The 22261-nt window shown below is 66.7% G+C and overlaps 3 protein-coding genes across 11 annotated transcripts in view; 1 reads left to right on the plus strand and 2 right to left on the minus strand.

The window, feature by feature from the left end:
- The first annotated feature begins 90 nt into the window (after positions 1-90).
- Positions 91-18560, plus strand: BOP1 (BOP1 ribosomal biogenesis factor). The gene is made up of 16 exons (XM_043879620.1): positions 91-398; positions 1828-2028; positions 6256-6336; positions 15713-15867; positions 15952-16069; positions 16145-16246; positions 16318-16530; positions 16607-16768; positions 16839-16919; positions 16998-17067; positions 17154-17286; positions 17368-17548; positions 17621-17909; positions 17984-18068; positions 18144-18251; positions 18331-18560. The coding sequence occupies exons 1-16, from the start codon at positions 99-101 to the stop codon at positions 18482-18484; spliced, it is 2433 nt and encodes an 810-aa protein (XP_043735555.1). The 5' UTR covers positions 91-98; the 3' UTR covers positions 18485-18560.
- SCX (scleraxis bHLH transcription factor) lies at positions 12363-14298 on the minus strand. Of its 2 annotated transcripts, none has more exons than XM_043879798.1 (2): positions 13533-14298; positions 12363-12900 (listed from the first exon to the last, which is right to left on the minus strand). In XM_043879798.1, the coding sequence occupies exons 1-2, from the start codon at positions 14091-14093 to the stop codon at positions 12856-12858; spliced, it is 606 nt and encodes a 201-aa protein (XP_043735733.1). In that variant the 5' UTR covers positions 14094-14298; the 3' UTR covers positions 12363-12855. The 2 variants fall into 2 exon arrangements, with proteins under 2 accessions (XP_043735733.1, XP_043735734.1); XM_043879799.1 differs by having other exon boundaries at positions 12363-12688; positions 13533-14293.
- Positions 18561-18635: 75 nt separating the features above from the next.
- The window catches only part of MROH1 (maestro heat like repeat family member 1), a 52490-nt gene continuing 48864 nt past the window's right edge, over positions 18636-22261 (minus strand). For all 8 annotated transcript variants that reach the window (XM_043879570.1, XM_043879571.1, XM_043879569.1 and 5 more), the window contains 10 exons: positions 21937-22133; positions 21287-21424; positions 20919-21033; positions 20483-20629; positions 20191-20379; positions 19913-20068; positions 19710-19844; positions 19532-19634; positions 19374-19439; positions 18636-18902 (listed from right to left, as the gene is read on the minus strand). In XM_043879570.1, coding sequence (XP_043735505.1) covers positions 18817-18902; positions 19374-19439; positions 19532-19634; positions 19710-19844; positions 19913-20068; positions 20191-20379; positions 20483-20629; positions 20919-21033; positions 21287-21424; positions 21937-22133 — 1332 coding nt within the window. In that variant the 3' untranslated portion in view covers positions 18636-18816. The remainder of the gene's footprint in view (positions 18903-19373; positions 19440-19531; positions 19635-19709; positions 19845-19912; positions 20069-20190; positions 20380-20482; positions 20630-20918; positions 21034-21286; positions 21425-21936; positions 22134-22261) is intronic.

Consider the following 22261-nt stretch of genomic DNA (forward strand, 5'->3'; position numbering starts at 1 on the left):
CAAAGAGGAGCCGAGGGCTGGGCTAGCGCAGCCGCCGCGCCTGCTGCCTGGGCCGCGTTGCCGTCGCCCGCTGCGCACACACGGCCCCGAGGCCTGGCATGGCCGCCGCCATCTTGCGACGGGCGCGCTCCCGCCGGCGCCGCCCGCCCGCCCGCGTCCCTACAGCGCGCGTGCGCGTGCCGGCCCAGCCCATTTCGGCCCGCCCTTCGCCCTCTGACCCCGCGGGCCCCGCCCCGGGGCCCACGCGGTCTGTTAGCTGCCGGAAGTGGCGGCGCGGGTCCAGGCGGTCCGGGAGCATGGCTGGCGCGCGGGGCGAGGGGCGCGCGGTGGCGGCGGCGACAGTGACGCGGCCCGGAAAGCGGCCGCCGGAGCCGGAGCCGGAGCTGGAGCTGGAGGAGGTGACCGCGGGGTGCGCGAGCGGGACGTGGTGGCGCGGCAGGGCCGCACATGGCGGCTCCGGGGGGCCAGCGCCGGGGAGCAGGGCACAGGAGTGCGAGGAGGCGGGTCGCCGGCTCTTTGCTGGCGGTGGCCTCGTGGGGCGTCCTAGGCAGGGGCTCCCGCAGTGTGGTTGGAGAAGTGTGGACCGGAGCGAACTAGCAAGAGGGGCTGGCATCGTGAGCGTGGCCTCCCTAGCGCTTTGAATTGTGGTTCCTGCATTAAAGAGGTTTGAGCCTGTTAGTACGTTACTGATACGTCGGGTACGTTGTAAAAGGACACGAGGATAGGAAGGCAGTGCCTGCTGTATTGGCCACATCCTTTTTTAACTGCGCTCAAAACCACTCCTGCTATGTAGCGGGATTTGTGGTGTCATCAGCCCTCCAAAGCTTGTCCAGCGCGTCTCCTTAAGGGGGCACTCCATGTTGCTGGATTGTCAGGCAGCCCCTTCACCCTGACCAGTTCTGCTGCTCTCCCGCCAGCAGGCATTCTGGGCACCAGGCTCGCCTGCTTCCATCACTCAGCTCTATATCCTCAGCAGCCATTTGTGTTTGTGCCCAAGCCATTTGTGCCATTTTTATTTGCTGTTGTAATTGTGTAGCTTACTAAGCATTGAAGATAGTGTGTATCAGAGTCATTTCTGTGGAAGTTCAGTTGAGTGCTGCCAAATTAATTGGTGAGTGCAGGCTTTCCTGTTAGCTGAGAGAATTAATAGCTATTAAAAAGCAGAAATCTAGGGTTCTCCATTCAAATAAGTGCTTGCTGAAAGTCTGTAAGTTCTTGTGTTCCCTCTCTAAGTGCATGGGTCTTGTGAACTTAGGGATTGGGTGGTGTCTGGTCAGCAGACCTCTGCTCAGAGGAAGCTCTGGTCCTATCCCATGGGGTGGTGAACCAAAACACTTGGTTTTAAATAAAGTTTGCATCATTTTTATGTCTCTTCAACCAGTCTTTACAATTTACTGATAAACTGTCAGTCCCAATCTGGTTGGATAGAGTCCTCTTCTGACGGGAAAAGCACCTCAGGTTGTGGTCCTCTGCCTGTCCCAGACCCCACCCCGGTGCCCTGGTAGCTCTGGAGATGTGAAAGCCAGTGCTCCAGGGCGTGGCTTTTGGGCGTGGAGGGTGGAGGGCTGGTGCGGGTGATGTGATGGTAATTGAGCTCCTTGGAAAGTCCTTCTCTTGTGGGACTCTGACTGAATGTCTCCTCCAAGGGCAGGAGGCCTGCTGGCGGTGGAGGTGGGTGGTGAAGGAGGCCCGGGTTGAGTGGATGGTGTCGGTGGAGCTGGGGGCTGTGGCCTGTGGGCTGTGGCCATGGGGCGGCTGCACAGGCTGTGGGTCAGCGCCAGGCGCCTGGCGGGTGGGCTGGGGTCATCAGTGCCATGCCGCTGGCAGCCCTCTCTCCTCAGCGCGCCGGCCCCCAGCCGCATGCTTGGCAGTGATCCTGGCCTCAGTGACAGCGACAGCGAGGAGAGTGTGTTCTCAGGCCTGGAAGAGTCCGGCAGCGACAGCACTGAGGACGACGCTGCCTTGGAAGAGGAGGGGGCGGGCACCAGCAAGCAGCTCGGCAGGATGGACCGGAGCCCTGGGCAGCAGGTGGGTGAGCCAGGAGTCTCCCGAGGGCTCCCCACACCCCAGACGACCACGGCCAAGATAGTGCCTGCGGGCATCAGGCTCTCTGAGGGCCCCTAGCACCGATCCCTCCTTCTCCACAGACCCAGGGCCGCCTCCCTCCTCCTTTGGGAGCAGCGAGGGCGGGGCAGGACGCTGCTTGGAGCCGAGGAGCCCTGAGCTCTAGAGCACAGTCTTGTGCTCTGTCCACAGGAATCCTGACAGTACTTCTCCTGGGTCTCAGGCTGCCTGCTAGACTTAGCTGTCAGCTGGCTTCCTCGGGGCAAAGCCTGAGGTGGGATTTCTGTGCGTGACCTAAGGTGGGCCCCTCCTCCGCCTCCTTGACAAACAGTGACATCGAGTGGCACCATTTGGGAGAGGAGGTGTTCCCATCCGCCCCCTTCACTCTCCCGGTGACCGCAGTTCATGGCTGGATGGTCTTGCCTCTGTGACAGCTCTGTCGTGCTCTGCGTTAGCCTGCTCCTCGCATCCTGAAGCCAATGCAGGGCTGCTTGCCTATGAAACCTTTCCACCACAAGGGCCCTTCGCTGGCTCAGGGCCCTCTCGAGGGTCTGCTGACCACCTTCCCCTGTCACAGTCCGTGGCCGCCCTGTGTCACGAGGCCCTGCTGTGGGACCTCGTGCAGCCTCGGCAGGGAGCGTCCCCACCCCGCAGCTTTAGGATCCACGTGGCGGTGATGCTCTGGTGGCCACCAGCCCCTCCGCCGTGCAGCCCAACTCTGGAATGGCAGCCTCGAGCTCCTGTGGTGCTGGCCACAGCCACGGCCCTGGTGCGGTTTAGACGACGTGTGGACTTAAATGACTTGCCCCCACCCCCCACCACCCTCTCCGCCAGCTTAGCGGGGCTCCTGGCTGGTGTTTCACCAGCTCCGCTCACTGCGCCCTCAGCGACCCTTAGCAGGACGCACCGCCTGCAACTTTGTCTCGAGGCTTCTGCTCTTTCCTGCTAAGGATGGGGGACAGCCCCTGTGGTGTTCAGGGGCGTGCTGGGGAGACGTCAAGGACCTGCGTGCAGGCCGGCAGGGGGCCCCAGCTGGGAGTGTGCTTCTTCAGGCCTCCGTCTGGAGTGGAAAGTGCCTGGCCCAGACGCTTAGCTGGGGACAAAGGTGGCCAGTGGCTGACACAGGAGGGAGCCCGTTCTCTCTCTCCCGATAAGAGTTCCATGGTGGAAGGGTCACTCTTCCAGGGAGCCCTGCTCCCTGATTCTGTGGGTTCCAGGTGTGCAGGCTGTGGGCCGTGCGAAGCAGGAAGCCTCCCCAGCCTCACCCTCACCTTTGGTGCGTCCTCTGCTAGCCTGCCCCGCACTTCACCTCCGCTGGCCCCACTCCCCTCCTGCACCCGGCCCCACCCTCCCATCTCCACCTTGGGCCTGGCCCCTCCCGTGCACCCGGCCTCGCTCCACACCCCCAGCAGTGCTTGGGGGCACTTTGGGCAGCTTCTCTGTCAGGAGAGATGTCTGGCTCTTGTCGTGGAGCGTATCAGGTGCTTTTTGCCATTCTTTCCTGGTCATGCTTGTTTAGATCTGTTTTTTCCTACTTCTTGTGTTTGGTCTTGTCCTTTTTATAACACTTGTGTGGGTTTTCTCCTATTTTGTTTTCTTTTTCATACACAAGTTCCCATTTCTATTAGTTCAGTCTGCTTGCCACATTCAAGAATGTAACAAAAGACTCACTAAGGATGTCCAACGTGGAATTACCATTTCCTAGGTAACTTACAATGAGTTCTGCCCAAACTATCTGTGCCTAGAGCTTAGGAGCTTACTGCGAACCCTTGGGCAGGAGGTGCTCTCCTGGGAGCAGTGGGCAGGGTCTGGTGCCTGGGGAGGGAGCAGGCCATGTTACTCCATGTCCTAGGTTGCTTAGTGAGGCCACCTGAGGCAGGGCACTCTGGGCCTGTCCCAGAGAACCCCAGCGCGACCCAGAGGCTGGAGCGGGGGCCCCCATGGGGGAGCTGTGCCTGGCCCAGCATCAGACTGTTGTTTCTGGTGATGAGAGTTCAGGCGGAGAGTGATGGTGTCAGTCTGGGGTGACGTGATGAGTGGGTTTGAGGGGTCCCACGGCACCCCTCAGTTGCTCAGAAGCATGTCAACTTCTCCTGTGCTCCCTAGAGCTCTGGTAGCTCTGCCCTCAGAGGCTTAACATGTCCTAGTTAGGGGTCAGGTGGGGTGACCTGTGTGGGGCTCTTACGTGCAGCAGGGCAACTCTTCACAGCAGTCCTGGTGAGAACCTGTTGTGGAGGGCAGCAAGAGGGGTGGGCAGAGCAGCCCGCCTAAGACCCCCACTGTGGGCTGCTCCCCCGGGGCTCGTCCCCCAGATCGGGGTGGGAGCGCACAGACGGTGCCTCTCATCCGGAAGAAACTCAAACCTTTGTAACTGAAGTTAAAAACCGCCTCAGCTGTGCGAAGCTGCAGCCCCTCCCAGGAGAGGCCTGTCGTGGTCGCCTGGCCCCCTTGGCTAAGACACTTGCCTTCAGGACCTCACTTCCCTCTGGTCTCGCTTGTGGGCCCCCAGCCATCCACGTGTGGGCCCCCACACCACATGGCCTTGAGCCTGTCTGGGGGCGGGTGTGGCTCTGGGCAGACCACACCATCTGGTGCCTGCGTCTGAGGATGTGGGGGGCTGGGGCTGGACCGTGTGAGGAAGAGGAGGAAGGGTACGCTGGGGTGCCCCCGGGTCTCCAGGCTTTGGAGGGCTGCGGGTGCTTGGTCGGCCTGGTCCCGGCCCTGCCGGGCCCTGCGTCACGGCTGCCCCCTGGCGGCGGCCGGCGGCCTTGCCGGCGCCTCTGGAGGGAGGCTGTCCCACGCCCTGAGCAGAGCCCTCGCCGGTGGCTCTGGCAGGAGCCCGGAGCCCCGCCGCTGGGTGCCGCCCACCCCCACCACCGCTGAGCCCCCACCCGTGTCTGGCTCCAGACGGCACTGGGGCTGCCACGCCTGTGGTCGCTGCCAGGGCTCGGGACCGCGGCCTGTGGTGCGGGGCCCCCGGGGCCTGAGCGGCTGGAGCAGGGTGGCCCACGCGGGTCCTAGTGGCTGCGGGCTGGCCTCAGGGTCTTGAGGAGACTCACAGCGGCTCCCCGCCTGCTCCCCACAGGGTCCTCCCGGCCTGGCCCCGGGCAGGTATGTCCTCTGGATGCTCCGGGCAGGGTGGGCGGGGAGCTCAGGGCGGGCTGGCCCCTGTGCCCCCTCCCCGCAGGCCGCCCGCCCGGCAGGGCTGACCCACTTTCAGCGGGCAGGGCTCCCGCAGCGCACAGCCTGGGGAGCAAGGGTGGGAGAGACGTGGAAACCGAATCTCGCCTTTTCCTGGCCTGGAAAAAAACTTACTCTCACAGCCTCCTCACACGGAGGGAGAAGCTGGCGGGCGGGAGGAAAAGCTGCTGGGCGGCTTCTGGCTCCGGCCCGGGCAGGGGAGCGGGGCTCCTGCTCCCGACGCTTTACTGCCCCCGGAGGGGGGCGGCCGGGGGGGCGGATACAGGCTGTTTTCCCCATCAGTCTCAGTTCCGGTACACCCGATTCCCACCCCGCCAGGGGAGGATCTGTTTTCCAGGTTGGGGTGTCAATGCCCAGTGGCACCCACTCACTGGCCTGGTGGGCGGGGTCAGCCCGGGGCCAGTCCTCCCAGCGCTCTGAGGGTGTGGGTACCTGTCCAGGCCCTCGGCCAGCTGGGCTGAACGTGCCCTCCTCAGGCTAAGGGTCTGACTCTAGGCTGGGCCGAGGTGGCCCCTGTGCTGGTGGCCGACATTGAGAGCCTGGCCTCCCCTGGATGGACTGACCCAGTTGGGGGTGACCCCGGCCTTTATCTGTTGCTGCCAAGAGGCCACCCCTGCTTTGTCCTCTGACCCCAGGCTGGCTCTGGGCTCAGCTGGGCCTTTGAGCCAGGAGACTTGCAACTGTTTTTTTCGTTAAGGGGTGCAGGGGTGCCTCACGTAATGTCAGCCCCTCTCTGGGGTCTTCCCCGTGAGCTTGGATATCGCGATGGCCCTTGACAGAGGCTCACCCTGGGTGGAAACCCCCTCCCCAAGAGACCCACTTAGATTGGGGCTGTCCATATTCTTTCCCTGGCAGTGGGACCAGGTCAGAGCTGCTTAGAGATTGCGGTGCGGGACCTCGGGCCCAGTGTGGGCAGGAGGGGCAGGGTGCCCTGGCCCACAGTCTGCCCCGGGTCCTGAAGTAACCTCCCTCCCTCTCTTCCCTTCCCAGGCCAGGACCCCCTGCCCACGGACGGAGGTGGCAAGTGTGCCGGGTGAGGGCGAGTATGCGGAGGACAGCTCCGACGAGGAGGTAGGCTGGGCCACAGCTTCCCCCTTGCAGGGTGGGCTGTGTGGCCACCGCGAGGCCCGAGTGGGCGTCCTGGCGTGGCCCCAGGCCTGTCTGGAAGAGCAGTTTCAGGGTCGGGGACACATGACTGCAGGAGTGTGTGTGTCATCGTGGGCAGGGCAGCTGGGCGCAGCGCAGCCACCCTGTGCCCATGTCCTGGCTCTGGGCTGTGGGGGCGCCGCTGGCAGGCGGGGGGCACCGCATCTTCTGTGGGGGCTGTGCTTCCGTTCTGGGTGGGCGTGGACAGGCTTCCCCCAACAGCCAGCCTATGCTGTCCCCCGGGTGGGGGTGGGGGTGGGGGGCAGGCCCTGCCCAGCCCGGCCTGCATCTGTGCTCTGCCCCCTCCTCCCGGGTGTCCTGGAGGCCCGGCTGCCATGGCCCTGGGTGCATCTGGTCCTCCTGGTTTACGTCTCACGGGGAAAGCCTGCTGACAGGCTGGGGTGCCCCGTCTGGCCAGAGGTGGCTGTGACTTGGCTGCCCGGGGCTGCCCATGGGCTCTTGGGGGGTCTGAGGCTCAGGGGCTCCCCGCTGGAGGTGACGGGTGCTCTCCTGCCCACCCCTCACTGGTGTGTCCCTGCTCCCCAGGGGGCGGGGCCTGAGGCCCCTCTGCCCCCTGCCCTGGTGTGAGCCTCCTTGGGCTGCGGGGCCTGCAGAGACCGCGGTCCCCACCCCTAGCAGCTCTTCCTGCTGCCTGTCAGGGGCTGTCCCGGCTGGGGAGACACGCGCCCCCTCCCCTGCACGGCTTCTACCCCCATCCTCCGCTCTTTTGGCAGCGGCTGCAGGAGCCTTGGCCGCCCGCCCGATCCAGTCTCTGTGCGTTCAGAGAACAGAGACAAAACAAAATAAATTGGTTTCCTGGCCGGAGCAGCGGGCGCACTCAGTGAAGGGGGGCCATGCAGCACAGCTCCCGGCCTGTCTCCCCCTCCCAGGGGCTCTGGCTGTCGGCAGCCACATCCTGTCGGCTACTTTTTTATATTCGGTATTTTGAGAAATCGATGATGATTGTAAATGGAGTGCAGAGGCCGGGGGAGGGGCTTCGGGCCGCCCGCGGGGAGGTGCTCCTCCTGGCCTGCCCCGTTCTGGAGCCGCTGCGGGGGCTGGGGGGGCCGCTTCCTCTGGCGATGACTATCCCATATGTGGGCCTGAGTGACAGCAAGAGCCGGCTTCTGCCAGTGCAGCCGGCCACGGCCCAGGGGGCGGCAGGGCCAGGCCGGCCTGGCTAAGGCTCTCCTCCCTGAGAAGTGACCCCCACCCCATCACGGCGTCTCTGCAGGGTGGGCTTCAGGAAGAGGCTTGGGAGGCTGGGGTGGCGAGAGCTCAGGAGGGGCGCAGGGACCCTGACCCCGGGCTCTGGATGGCATCTGTGAGGGCCCACAGCCCCAGAACATCGGTCGTAGGGTGTCAGGCAGCCCCTTCTCCACAGCATCCTTGGAGGTGGTCCGTGGTGCCAGGACCCCACTCTGGCCCTGGCTGGCCTGCAGCAGTGGGCGGGGGTGTCCGGACAAGGTGTTCCTGGGGGAGGGCCTGAGGGGTGGCAGTGCCTGGTCTCCTCTTCCCCGGGCCTTGTTTGAACTTACAGCCTGGGCTGGGGGACCCTCGGGCTTCTAGGTGCTCTGACTGTTGGCTTCTGCTGGGCCCAGCTTTGGGGGTCCCCTGCCCAGGGCGCTGGCCGGTGAGTGAGGGTTCCCCTTCTCAGCTGGACACCCACATCCTGCGTCCTAGCTCGGCCTCCACGGTGCCATCCTCCCGGTTCTCACCCTGGGCAGCGCCTGGCCGAACCGCCAGCCTGGCGGGGGTCCCTGCGGCCGCAAGTGGGAGAGCCCCGCCCCCACCCGCCCGCGCCCCTCCCCCACAGACGTGATCTCATCCGGCCGCTCGGGGCCGGTGCGGCGGCCCTCGCAGGCGGTCCCGGCTCCAGCCTGGGAGAAACTGAGGCCGGGGGCGGCGGGCCGAGAGCAGCGGCGGCGGGCGGCCCCCTCCGCTCTCCCGCAGGCGCCGCTGACGGCTTCCCGCTACCGAGCGGCAGCAGCCTCGCTGGGCCCGCCCCGGCGCGGCGCTCGGCGCACTCGCTGCTGGCGGCACGGCGGCGGCTCGGGTTTCGAGCTGTTGTGCAGAGCGTGCCTCTCGGCTCGGCTGGGCCTCGTGGGCTGCCGGCCTCCCTGGCCACCCCCACCCCCGCGACTGGGCTCCGGCCGCCCCTGCGGTCTCCCCTGCGGTCTCCCCGCCTCCTCGCTTGAGAGGGGCCTGGGGCCGGGGCCTCGCAGGTGGCCTTGCTGGATGGGTGTGGTGGCCGTGACCTCGGGGTGCCCCGGGTCCCTCTGCCAAGCACCACCTCTGAGCCAGGCCCGCCGTGTTCTGGTGTGCGGGGTGCCCTCCTCCCTCCAGGACCAGCCGCCGGGGTCCAGTGGTCCCGGTCAGGAGACGGTGCTCCCCTGGGGGGGTGGGGCGGGGCAGGTGAGGGTGGGGCGCCTTCAGAGCCCACCTTTCTCTGGCCTGGGTAAATGGGCAATAGAGGCTCGGCCTGCCATGTGCCCACCGGGAGCCAGTTTCCTGGGTGGCAGGAGCCCAAGCTGGGGCTCCGTGCGGGCTGGAGGCATGGCCCCAGGAGCTGGGGGCTGGCAGGCAGGTGTGGGGGGGGCAAGTCCTGTCTGAAAGGTGGTTGACCGCCTGGCTGCGGAGTGGGGCATAGGCGGGGCTGGCGCTGGAGGCTCTGGGTGAGTTCCCGCAATGGGATCTTGGAGGTGGCCGCAGCATCGTGGGACTCAGAATGGGCGTTTGGCACTCTGCGGGGGCCGTGCCCGTCTCCTGCGGCCCAAGGCGTTTCTGGGAGCCGCCGCCCCACGTGGGGACGCCCACACTCCCTGGGTAATGGAGAGGGTGGGGCTGTCTTGGGTATCTGAGGACCCGGGAGGAGGGGGCCTCCCCCCACCCCGGGACCCTTGGTGGGGGCAGACTTGCTTCTTTGCCCTTCAGCAGCCCTGAGGCACTGATAGGGGCCAAGGAGTGGGCTTGGAGGGTCCCGGAGCCCAGACGTGTCCAGAGGTTCAGCAGCGGGCCTGGCTGGCAGCGCTTCTGTGAGGATCATACGCAGCAGGGGAGGTTTGGAAGGGGGGCTCCGAGTCTGCGTTCCCAGCGCCCCCACCCCCACGGTATAGCGGGCGGGCTCCTCTCAGCCGAGCCCTGCGGGGCTGCTCTGCTGGCTTCGGCCTTCGGGACCTGGCCTTCTGCCTTGGGGCTGTAGCCCAGGGCTCCTCGTGTGGGCACCTTGTGGAGGTCCAGCGGCAGCAGGTGGCCTGGGGCACGCGGCCGGGCGCCCCCGCCACAGAGGGCGCTTTGCGGGAGGCGGGGGAGCGGAGGGAACACTGCCGGCATTGTAATCGGAGCGGGGCAAGGGGAAGAGCGCGCCAGAGTGAGGGCGGCTGACCCCGCGCTCCCGGGGGACAGGTGGGAGAGGCGAACGAGGAGAGAGTGAAGGATTCCAGAGGTGGGCCGGCTTCCTCTCCCTCAGACAGACACGGGAGGGAGGCGGGCAGCGGGCCAGCGCCGTACCTGCAGTTCCAATCTGCGGTCCTGACAGCTGCAGCCACTTTGGGGAGGGGGAGGGGGAGGGGGCTCTTCGAGAACGGAAAAATCCCAGCCGACACATCAGCGGTGGCCGCGGGTGTCCGGAGCTGCCGGGGGCGGGGCGCCGCACGGATGCGCGTCCGTGTCCCCCCTCCCCACTCCCCGGAGAGTGTGGGCCGGGGTGTCTGGGCCCTGGAGGGGTCGGCGGGCGCGGCCCCCGTGGGGTCACATGTGCTTCCTGGCAGCCGCAGGTGCTGTGCAGGGTGGGGGTGGGCCGGTCCAGGGCGGGCGGCCTGGTGACGGGTCACGTGGTGCCGCCAGCAGCTCGTTCCCCGGGCTGGGGACAGGGAGCTGACAGCCTGGCTCTGACGGCCATCGGCGCGTTTCCAGGCCTGCTTGGACTCAGGAGCGGCTGCTGGCCCAGGGTGCGGGCCGTGCCCTCTTTTCCCGCTGCTGCACGGGGCACGCGTGGGGCGCCGGGTCCTGGGCAGGGAGTGGGGCCCGGCTGCTGCAGTGGATGGCTGAGTGGACTCGCGCCCGCTGGGGCTCGGCCGGCCCACCACCCCCAGTCTGGTTTGAATTTCTGGAGCGGCGGAGGGTGACGGTGTGCTCCTCCCCGCCCCCGCCCCTCCTCTCCTGCTGGCTGGCGGGCCAGGCCCTCGGCCTCTGCTGCTACCGGTGCAGCTCAGGGAGCGACCGGGCCCACTGCCCAGGCCTGAGGCTGGCCAAGCTGCAGCCGCTGTTGAGTCCCAGGCCCGGCAGCTGAGGGCCTGGCCGCACGTCCTGTGCCAGGACCTGCTGTCCCCGGGGACCGTCCCAGCGGCCTGTCCTCTCCTACTGACTTGGCACCCCCGAGACACCTTCCAGCCTCACCCTGCTTGTCCTTGTGCTCTGGGGGGAGTCCCCCGTGCCCACCTCCACCTTTGTGTGGGGCATGCTTCCCACCCCTCCCCCCTCTGCCCAGCACCGGTCTGGTGACTCTGGCTGTGCAGTGGGCACCTGTGTGTCATCTGTGGGGGGATCTGTGAGGGGGTCTGGGCTCACCCGGCCCAGGTATGCGTGGGTGAGGTGGGTGGTTGAGCGCAGGCAGGCCCCAGACTGTCCCCACAGGACTGCTGGTGCCCAGTGGAGCAGGAGCATCAAGCTTGGAGGCCCTCGGGAGCGCCCTTCCCAGGTCGGTTCTCCAAGTGTCTTCAGTGCCCAGGAGCAGAAGAGGTATCTTTCTCAGCCCCCCACGTTCTGCTTGAGAGTCCTGGCTCTCTAGGCAGGCGGGGGCTGGGGGCTTCTGCAGTGACCGAGCGTGCCCTCTCCCCCTCCTGCCGGCCAGCTGTAGGCTCCTGCAGGATTAAGGAGAGGAAATTTGGGGTTGGGTTTCTCTCTGAGTGGAACCTGCCGTTGTGACTTTTTATCCTGTTATATTTCTATCAGATTGGACACAGCACCCCCCCCCCCCCCACCCCGCCAACCCTTAATGGCTCTGGCTTTGAGAATTTCCTCCAAAATTACACCACTGCTTCCTGCTTCTTGGTCCTCTGGAGCCTGTCTGTTAAGAGGAGGGGGCAGCTCTGGACCTGCCCTGTTGGGGTGCCCACGTGGGCCTCGGCACCTGGCCTCTCCTGGGGCCCGGGGTTGGCCCCTGGCACTCTCAGCCCGGCTGGCGGAAGTCAGGCTGCTGGCCAGCCTGGGGGGGTTGCCACACGGCGCTGCCCCCAGCTTGCTTCTCTGCTGTGTCTGTGAGCTCACGCCACTAAGTCGTAATTGTTACCTGCAAGACTTTAATGGTTAGCCAGCTGTGCTCAGCTCCGAGAGGCCTGAATTGCCCTCCTTATGGGCAGGTGGGGCCTTCGGGTTAGCTGGGTGAGCGGCCGGGGTCTTCTGTTGTGGGCAGGGCTTCTGGGGCCAGGGCGGGCCAGGGCGGGCACCTGGAGTACACACAGGCACCTGGTTCACACCCTCAGGCCTGCACAGCCTGGGGGCTCCTTCTGCCAGACAGTGCCCCACCCCCCCACTTCCTGGGGCTCTGCGGGCAGGGGCTGAGTTGCCGCGGCCCAGGAGACCAGCACATGGCACGCTGCATGCACTGCCCTCTCTTTCGGGGCACCCAGACCCCTGGTGGCCCTTGGAGCGGGGGTGGGGCGGGAGTGCTCCCTGGCTTCAGCCTGTCCCGCTCTGTCCCTTGCCAAGTGTGGGGGGCTGTCGTCTTTCCTCACCCTCTCCTCTCACTGGTCTCCAGACCCCATGCTGCAGTTCCCTGGCAGCAGGGGCTGACCCTGAGCCCTGCAAAGTGGAGGCTTTCCCTAGGAACCAGGGGCCTTGGCCCAGGGCGGCCAGGACGTGAACAGACCACAGCCCTGAGGGTGGGAGTGTGGGCTCGGGCTCTGCTCAGGACAGGTTCTGGCCGCTCCAGAGGACAGCATGTATCTGCGTTTGGAAGATACTGTTTTGTTTTTAATTATACAAAATTTCCAGACTTTATATTATCATATCAAAGACACAGAATGCTAGCACATAGTAGCCAGAGGAGAACCAGGTAGCGAGCCCGCACGGAAAGCTCCAGTGGGGCCAGGCAAGTGCTGGGGTGGCCGCGCATCCCGCCGCCTGTCTGTCCATCGGCCCCACTCGCAGCTGGGGCCGGGCGGGCCTGGGGGCGCCCTCAGCGAGGCCTGTGCCTGAGTCAGGTCTGGGGCTCTCTGCGGATGGCCCGACATCGCCTCTAACTCCGGATCGCCGTCTTTCTGTCTCGGTCCTTGCTCTGCGGAGGGGAGGGCAGTGTCAGGGCCCAAGTGGAGGCCAGCGCCAGCCTGCGCCTCCGGACTTCCCCACGGGGTGCGCTGAAAGCACCCCCCTTCCACGCTCACTCCGGCTTCCCCGAGCAGTTTGGGGAGGAGAGTGCGCTGCTGCACAGCCGAAATTGTAAAATTAAATCTCCCAGATGTTCAGGCCCCAGGAGCTCACGCGTGCTGTCTGGAGAGGAAATGGGGATTGGGGAGAGCCGCGCCGTATTTTCTCCCTGCTCACCCTGCTCTTCCGGTGCCACCATGCGCAGCAGGCGCCGTAAATCAGAGCCGGCCAGCGTCTCCCGCAGCAGGGCCCTCTTCCCCCAGCCCCCGAGTCTCCTGCCAGCAGATCCCACAGCCACAGTGGCGTCTGAGTGGGCAGCCGGGTCCAGGGAGGGCAGGCAGGTGCCCAGTAAGCCTTAGGCCACTGGTAGAGCAAGTGGACCCCAGCGGGATTGCCTCACTGCCCCCAAGTCCCCTTCTCCTGATGGCAGGGTGGGTGGCCAGAGTTGCTTGATCAACCCTGGTGTGGTCCCCTAGCTTCTTCCCCATTGGTGCGGGTCCTGCCTTGGTCTCTTTCCTCTCTGTCCCCATGGGAGCCTGTGTCCTGGGGACCCACCAGCTCTGGCTGGGCCCTCCTCGTCTTCTCTCTCCCTGGACCTGGGGCTGCGGGTGTCACAGGCGCTGCTCGGGGCGCTGCCTGCTTTTGGCCCCGCCCTCTCTGCCCGGCAGGTGTGGGCTGCAGGGGTGGTTTGGAGGTGGGGGCCGCCCCATCCTTCTAGCCTCCCTTTCCGTGGACACCCCGCAGGCAACACTCACCAACTTTCTCTGGTTGCTGAGGCAGAAGGTGCAGATCTGTTTGGGCTGGGCGTTCTCGCCGTCACGGGCGGGGGGTGGGGGCGGCGGGGGCGGGGGGCTGCCGGCACGCGATGCGTGGAAGAAGGCGGGCCCCGAGTGGCAGGGCTGCCCGTCGCCGCAGGCCTCGCCCACCAGCAGCACGTTGCCCAGGTGCGAGATGTAGCTGGAGGCCAGGCGCAGGGTCTCGATCTTGGAGAGTTTGCGGTCAGCGGGCTCGGTGGGGATGAGCGTGCGTAGCGCGGTGAAAGCCGTGTTCACGCTGTTGGTGCGGTCCCGCTCTCGCGCGTTCGCCGTGTGCCGCTGCCGGGGCTCGCGGCCCGGCCGCCCTCCAGGCCCCAGGCCGCTGCCCCCCGCCCGTCGGCCCCCGGCCCGTCTCCGGGCGCCCTGGAGGCCACAGCGCGCCGCGTGCACGCGGCAGGGTTTCTCGTCTGAACCCGAGCTCTCGCTGCCTCGGTCCTCGTCCTCCGACATCGGGCTCACTTCAGGGTACAGGTAGCGGCCGGGCGGCGCCGAACGCAGCATTGCGAAGGACCTGGGGCCGGCGGCCGCCGTCAGCTCCGTCGCGCGCCGCACATGCCGCCGCCACTGCCGCCCGGGCCAGGGGCACGCGGGTCTCCGGGCTCCCGCGGTGGCGGCTGCGGCGCAGAGCGCACGTGTGCGTCCCGGGCTGGAGCGGGGCCGCGGGCCGAGCCTTTATAGCCGCGGCGGCCCCTCCCCCGCGCCGGCCCGCCCTCCTCCCCGCCTCCCAGCCCCTGGAGGCCGCTTGGAGCAGGGGCCCTCCGTCCCTCTGCCTTCTCGCGCCATGGTGAAGGGGCCTGGAGCATCCTGCTGTCTTTGTGGGGTGGGGAGACTGGGTGCTCCTCCAGGGGGTGAGGGGCGCTGCTGCCTCCCCTCCTCCCTCTTAGCAGGGGGCGGGAGGGAGGGTCAAGCAGGACCCGTGACCCCAGCCTTCTCACTTGGCATGACCGCCTTAACCCAGATGCCCTGGCCCCAGCGCCTGGCCACACCCTGTCTGTCTCTCCCTCTCATGTACACTTGGGCCTTCTGTGCCCAAAAGAGGGCACAGAGGCGCTCTGAGGGGCTGGAGTCCAGCCCCAGCCCCCTCAACTGCCCCCTCAGGTTTTCGTGGGACTCACCTGACGGCACAGCCTGTCTTTCTTGCACCTGCCCCTCCTGGCACCACCCTCCAGGTCTGGCTCCTGCCTGCACTACTGCCTGGAGAACCCCCCACGCGCACCCTGTTCCCCTGCTGAATGCCCCATGGGTCTTCTCTCGGCCCCCCACGTCTGTCCAGTCCAGGGCTGGCTGTGTGGACTTGGGGAGCACAGGAGGACGGGCATTCCCAGCAGTGGGCAGGGACCTGGGCACACCTGGAGGAGGGTGAGCGGGGAGGACTCAGGTCAGCAGGCTGGGGGCTGGGCAGGTGCAGAGGGGCCACGGCCAGAGGGTCCTGTCCCTGTCGGGGTTCCCAGGTTGCCTGCCATGCAGTCTCATCTGGGCCCCTCCTCCTGTGGCTACTGTTGCAGGAAGCGGCCGCCTGGGCAGCAGTCTCCGCACTGGGTGGAGGGAGGGTGGCGGCTGGCAGGGGCCTCGACCAGGAATGTGTGTCCAGGAATGTGACTGCTCTGCCCACTGAGGGTGGGGTGGGGGCAGGGCTGGGAGGCTGGGGGAGCCCCTGAAAGTGTGCCGGGCTCAGTGCAGTGGACTTTCTCTCCTGTTGGAGTGGGCTGGTGGGGTCTTCCCTGAGTCCCTGCCTGTGGCTACCCAGTTTTGCCTAAGGCCCCCGCCAGGGGAGGGAGCCCACGGGCGATGAGGTCACCCTTGCCTGTGGCTGCCCAGAGCCCTGGCCAAGGAATCCAGGGGGGAGGCTCTGGGGTTGGCACCACTTCAGTGGAAAATGTGAAGGTACAGCTCCGGCGCCTCCGAGGGTCTGGGGGGTGGGGGGGACAGTGCTGGCCGCCCTGCCACGTCACACCCCGGGGAGAAGCTAAAGTCAGGGTGCCTGGGTGCTGCTTCTGCAGCCTGGAGGCCAGCCTCTTTGCTCTGCCTTTCCCTTTCCTGGCCTGTGTCTTCTGAGGGGCTTGGAGGGAGGGGTGGGCACGGTGGGTGTCTGCTGCTGACTCGCGGGCCTCCTGCCCCAGGACATCCGGAACACGGTGGGCAATGTGCCCTTGGAGTGGTACGATGACTTTCCCCATGTGGGCTACGACCTGGACGGCCGGCGCATCTATAAGCCCCTGCGCACCCGGGATGAGCTGGACCAGTTTCTGGACCAGATGGACGACCCTGACTACTGGTGGGTGGGCGCGGGGCGGAGCCTGTGGGCGGGGCAGGCCTGCGGGGCGGGGCCGGGGCCTGGGCTCTGACTGGGTCCCCCCAGGCGCACGGTGCGGGACCGGATGACGGGACACAGCGTGCGGCTGACGGACGAGCAGGTGGCCCTGGTGCAGCGGCTGCAGAGGGGCCAGTTCGGGGACGTGAGCTTCGATCCCTACGAGGTAGGCAGCAGCTGCTGGCCCTGGGGTTGGGGCACCTGCAGGGCCCAGGCCCACCCTCCTCTGCTCGCCCCCCAGCCAGCTGTGGACTTCTTCAGTGGGGACCTAATGATCCACCCAGTGACCAACCGGCCTGCAGACAAGCGCAGCTTCATCCCTTCCCTGGTGGAGAAGGAGAAGGTGGGTGTGGGCCATCCCTGGGGCGCGCCTGCCTGCCCTGCCCCCACCCCCCTCACCCGCCGTCTCTGTAGGTCTCCCGCATGGTGCACGCCATCAAGATGGGCTGGATCCAGCCTCGCCGGCCTCGGGACCACACTCCCAGCTTCTACGACCTGTGGGCCCAGGAGGATCCCAATGCGGTGCTGGGTCGCCATAAGATGCACGTTCCTGCTCCCAAGCTGGCCCTGCCCGGCCACTCAGAGTCCTACAACCCGCCTCCCGAGTACCTGCCCAGCGAGGAGGAGGTGGGCCTGGTGCACGGTGGAGTCTGGGCTGGCCCCTGGCCTGGCCCTGGCTCCTGGCTCACTCCCGCCTCCACAGCGCCTGGCCTGGGAGCAGCAGGAGCCTGATGAGAGGAAGCTCGGCTTCTTGCCGCGCCGGTTCCCGAGCCTGCGGGCCGTGCCTGCCTACGGCCGCTTCATCCAGGAGCGCTTCGAGCGCTGCCTGGACCTCTACCTGTGCCCACGGCAGCGCAAGATGAGGGTACGCCGTGGCGCCCAGGCAGGGGCGGGGAGTGGGGATGGGCGCAGCTGACCCTGTGTTCTCTACTCAGGTGAACGTGGACCCTGAAGACCTCATCCCCAAGCTGCCCCGGCCACGGGACCTGCAGCCTTTCCCCACGTGCCAGGCCTTGGTGAGCAGACAGGGCGGGTGGTGGGGAGCAAAGGCCTCTTGAATGTCCAGCCTTAACCGCCCTGCCCTTTCTCTGCAGGTCTACAGGGGCCATAACGATCTTGTCCGCTGCCTCAGCGTATCCCCAGATGGCCAATGGTTGGCATCAGGTAGGCGCGGGTGGGGCAGCTCCGCGGTGGGGGCGGGGTGGGCTGGCCTGGAGGGCCAGGTACTGAGGGCCTGTTTGCGTGTCCAGGTTCAGATGATGGCTCGGTGCGACTCTGGGAGGTTGCCACTGCCCGCTGCATGAGGACCGTGCCCGTGGGCGGTGTGGTGAAGAGTGTCGCCTGGAACCCTCACCCCACCGTCTGCCTGGTGGCCGTGGCAGTGTGAGTGAGGCCCGGGGGGCGCGGGGTGGGGGTGGGGGGACAGATCCATGTCTGAGAACCTCCATCTGGCTCTGACTGCAGTGAGGACGCGGTGCTGCTGCTGAACCCGGCCTTGGGGGACCGGCTGGTGGTGGGCAGCACGGACCAACTGCTGAGCGCCTTCACCCCACCCCTGGAGGCCGCCTCACAGCCCGCGCACTGGCTGGAAGCCTCCGAGGAGGAGCGCCAGGGCGGCCTGCGCCTGCGCATCCACCACGGGAAGGTGGGCGGGGCCCAGGCGGAGGGCGGGGCCCGGAGGAGGGGCCGCATCTAACCCAACCTCGTCTCCCTGTAGCCGGTGACGCAGGTGACCTGGCACGGGCGCGGGGACTACCTGGCCGTCGTGCTGGCCACTCCGGGCCACACCCAGGTGCTGATCCACCAGCTGAGCCGGCGCCGCAGCCAGAGCCCCTTCCGCCGCAGCCATGGCCAGGTGCAGGGTGTAGCCTTCCACCCCACGCGGCCCTTCCTGCTCGTGGCTTCCCAGCGCTGCGTCCGCCTTTACCACCTGCTGCGCCAGGAGCTCACCAAAAAGCTGATGCCCAACTGCAAGTGGGTGTCTAGCCTGGCGGTGCACCCAGCAGGTAAGGGGGTGTCCCGGTGGGGGGGGGTGGCACTTGGAGGGCCACCAAATCCCCACCACAGAATCTGCCCCCAGGTGACAACGTGATCTGCGGCAGCTATGACAGCAAGCTCGTGTGGTTTGACATGGATCTCTCCACCAAGCCGTACAGAGTGCTAAGGTGAGATGCTGGTGGGCGACCGGTCGCTTCCTGCCCCGACGCCTGCCTCACTGAGCCTGGTTCCCCCCGCTCCAGGCATCACAAGAAGGCCCTCCGGGCCGTGGCTTTCCACCCCCGGTACCCGCTCTTCGCGTCTGGATCCGATGACGGCAGTGTCATCGTCTGCCACGGGATGGTGTACAAGTGAGTGCCAACGCCCCCGCCTGCCCTTGCCCCGTGGGGACGGTTCTGCCCACGTCCTGAGTCTCTCCCTTGCCCACAGCGACCTGCTGCAGAACCCGCTGCTGGTGCCCGTGAAGGTGCTCAAGGGGCACGCCCTGACCAGAGACCTGGGGGTGCTCGACGTGGCCTTCCACCCCACCCAGCCTTGGGTCTTCTCCTCTGGGGCTGACGGCACTCTCCGCCTCTTCACTTAGACGCCCTGCTTCCGGGGCGGGGCGGTGGGGGTGGGCAACACGTGTGCGCAATACAGAAATTTCTCCTTCTGGGTAACCTTCTTGAGTCAGCTTCCTAACGGGGAGGGGGCTGCTGGCCTGCCCACAAGACAGGTCACATCACCACGTCACCTGCTGAGCAGCAAATGGCTTTATTGGGAAGACGGGATCTGCGACTTGACCACCCTTGTGTTCCAGCCCTCCCTTGCTGTGTGGGCCCAAGGCCTCCCCGCTCTGCCTGTGGGCAGGGGACTCCTTAGGGCCTCGTCTTGGACCCTAGGGCCGGCCAGGCGGTATTGGGTGTTGGGGCAGCCTCAGGCGAACTTCACCAGGCGGCCCAGAGTCTCCGCAGCTTTAGCGCGCACCTCGGGGGCTGGGTCCTTGAGCAGCAGCTGGAGGGCTGGGGGACAAGGAACCACTGCTGGGGGCTCTGCCACAGCCCTTGGAGAACTGACTGAGCCCAAGATTCCGCCCACACCCCGCTAACAGCTGCGACTGAGGCTGCCCCCCCTTACGGGCTCACAGAGCCTGGGGGCCAGGACCCCGAGGCTGACACCCCACCCTGTGCGTGGGGCCGCCCGCCCACCGCCCTCCTAAGACAGGCCTCTGCCGGGAGGGCTCAGGAGCCAACGGAAAGATAGTTTTTCCTTTTTTAGTGTTTTTTAAGCTCTTTTGGAACAGTTAAGAAGTTTCCGTGAATTACTAGAGACGATGAGGTCACCAGTGACAGGGAAAAAATCCTTGAAATCCAGGAAAATCACTTAGTCCCCCCTGGTGCCCACAGGGTCAGCGCAGCCCAGCGTGTTGGGGGGGCGGGAGGCCCTCTGGGCTCCTGGCTGTGTGAGGCGGGGTTGGCAGGACTGGGGCTCACCCGCGAGAAGCTGCTCCAGGTCCACCTGCGGCAGCTGCTCAGCCTCCACGTGCAGCACCAAGAACCCTGTGGGGGTGGGGCCGCAGTCAGGGGCCAGTGGGGGGACTGAGGTCAGGGGCCAGGTCCGTGGGGGGGCGGGGTGCCCGGGGCAGCCTCACCTGTGAGCATGGGGGCGGCAGCACGGACGTCCTCCCAGCTGCTCTTGAAGTAGAACAGACTGGTGCTCAGCAAGCGGCCCAGCAAGTCGGGGAAGTGGCGCATCTGCAGATAGGCGGTCAGGCAGGCCCCGCCCGCGCCCCATCCAGCCCCGCCCCGCCGCCCGGCCCCGCCCCTCACCAGGTGCTTGCAGGTGGTGTTGAGGAACTCTCCAAAGTGCAGGCCGTGGCCTTCCTGCAGGTGCTTCTGGAAGACGGCTGCCAGCTCCTCACACTCCAGGTTGGGGCCGCACATGCGCAAGGCGAACCTGCAGGCCTGCAGGGCACATGCTGAGCCCCAAGTCCCTGAGCTGGCCAGGCCTACCCATCCCCCGCGCTGCTCACCGCGACTACGGGGGCCTGGGGGTCCTGCAGGTGCAATAGAAGGGGTGCCAGACCGCCGACAACCTGCTCCAGGAAGACATCCTCGCAGTCCCCACGGCAGGCCTTGTTGAGGTGCCCAAAGAGGCGGATGGACGCCGAGCGGAACTCCATCCTTTCCTGGGCAACAGCGGGTGTCACGTGGCCCTCCCAGCCAAGCTTCCCAGGTGACCCCAGGGCAGTGAAGGGGGAGCAAGGGACAGAGTGGGCCAGGCTGCAATGGCCAGGGGCGGGGAGCCTACGCTGTCGAAGAAGGGCCGAATGCGGACAGCAATGTGCAGCAGCACCGCGCGCAGATCCCAGGTGTCCACTAGGTCCAGCAGCCTTGCCAGGCCCACCATGGCCTCCAGCGCCACCAGGCTGTGTGGGTCGTCCCCGTCATCCAGCCCACTGATCATGGCTGTCAGGAGTTGGGGGCTGTGGGTCTGTACCTGGGGAGACCACACATACCTGTGTGCCCAGGCCACGCCCAGCTGCCCACCCTCTGAGCACCACCTCCGCGCCCATGCCCGCTGGGTCTACCCAGCGGCTCACCTTCTCTGGGGAGCCCGAGGCCACGTTGGCCAGCCCACGGAGCACCAGTCTCCGCACGCGGGCACTCGTGTCCTTCTGCCGTGCTGTCAGGTTGTCCAGCAGCGACTCCAGGAGCATCAGGTCGTTCACCACGTTGCTGCTGAGCAGCTGGGGGCAGAGGCGTGCTGACCACCCCCCCCCCCCCCCAAAATGCACTGGGCAGCATCGGTCCCCGGTCACTGAGGGGTCATGGCTGAGGCCAGCAGGCCAAGCCGGGCTCCTAGCCTTTCCTCAGCCTCCCCTGACTCCTGACCCCTGACCCTCCCTGGCCCTGACTGCCTTGGTCTGGGGTGGGTTTTCAATGTGGCTCCCCCACCCCACCCAGGCTTGCCTGTGGGGAGGACTTCACACTGCCCCTCCCCCGACCTGACTCATGGTCCAAAGCAAGTGCTCCTACCTCAGCCAGGAAGGCTGTGGAGGTGACCCTCTGGACCTCATACACGCTGCTCTGTGTAGCGAAGAGCACCTTCATCACCAGGGGAAGCCGGGGACCCGCGAACTTTGCCATGGCACTGGGAAGGAGGCACGCGGGCAGGGGCTGGGGCCTCAGGCTGCCCCAAGCACACCAGTCCCGCGGCCTGGGGAGCATGCCTGCCTCCCACCCTGCACCGTCTGACCTGCTAGCTCCGCCCCCCAGCTGCCCCCGCACGTCCTCTGCTCAGACACGCCCCCCTCAGAGGCCTTCCCCCTGCGCCCAGTCCGCGGCACCTACGGAACTCGGCTGCCCTCATGGACTCCCTGCCGCCCCACGCACTGCCCGCTCACCTGGCCAGCCGGGTGACGCCCTCCTCGTGCCCAGCTGAGGTCTTGAGCAGCTGCCAGCCCCCGTCCAGCTCCATGTGCTGCACCACGTCCTCGTTGCCACCGCGGACGAGCACGGCCTGCAGCGCGTCCACCGCAGAGCTGCAGAGACGTGGGCGCAGGCTCGGCTGGCGCTGGCAGGGCGCAGCTCTGCCCCTTGCACGCGCGTGCACACACACCCGCTTGTGCTCTTAGAAGACATGCCCAGGCCCCCCAGCCTGCCCCCTGCCAGCAGGGCCCCTCTCCCTGGGCAGCGCTGTGGACCCTCTGCTCTTGAAGGAGCTGAAGGGGCCCCAGCCCGTCCCCAGGCCCCACGACTGAGCGCCAAAGGGAGGTGTGGGCACAGCCAGTGTCTCCAAGCCAGCGGAGCCTCACCCCTGTGGCAGCTGCGCCCCTACAGGGCGGGTACCAGAGCTGCAGCCAGCTGCAGGTGGGGGCCCAGTCAGTGGCTGCACTCAGGGTGGGCCCGCTCGTAACCTGCCAACCCCAAGCGCTCCCCAGGGAAGGCGCAGCTCGGGGTCATCTGGTGCCCGGGCCCCCACCCCCCACCCCTGGGAAGCTACTTCCAGCAGCCAACAGTCACGGCCTGAGGGGGCCGGGCCAGACCCACTCACCTGCAAGGCTCGAGGCTCCGCGAGGCCAGGCCTGAGCTGGCGCTCCTCCTCTCCTTGGCCTGCAGGTGCCGGGGTGGCTGGACACCCATGGTGCAGCTGACCCGCAGCAGCAGTGCCGCAAACAGCTGGGGGTAGAGCTCCAGCACCGCTGGCCCGGACGCCGGGGCAGATGCAACCTCGTGCAGCGCACAGGTGGCCTGCAGACAGGCCCCCTCAGCCTTCGCCCCTACCCTCAGCGCAGGCTCAGCGAACGCTGGACCCTGCGCCTGGGACAAAAACCAGCCCGCAGCCCCTCTTTCTTTGCAGGCACTCCGTGTCCCCCGAG

Source organism: Cervus elaphus, chromosome 21, assembly GCF_910594005.1.
Source record: "Cervus elaphus chromosome 21, mCerEla1.1, whole genome shotgun sequence".
Lineage (NCBI taxonomy): Eukaryota > Metazoa > Chordata > Mammalia > Artiodactyla > Cervidae > Cervus > Cervus elaphus.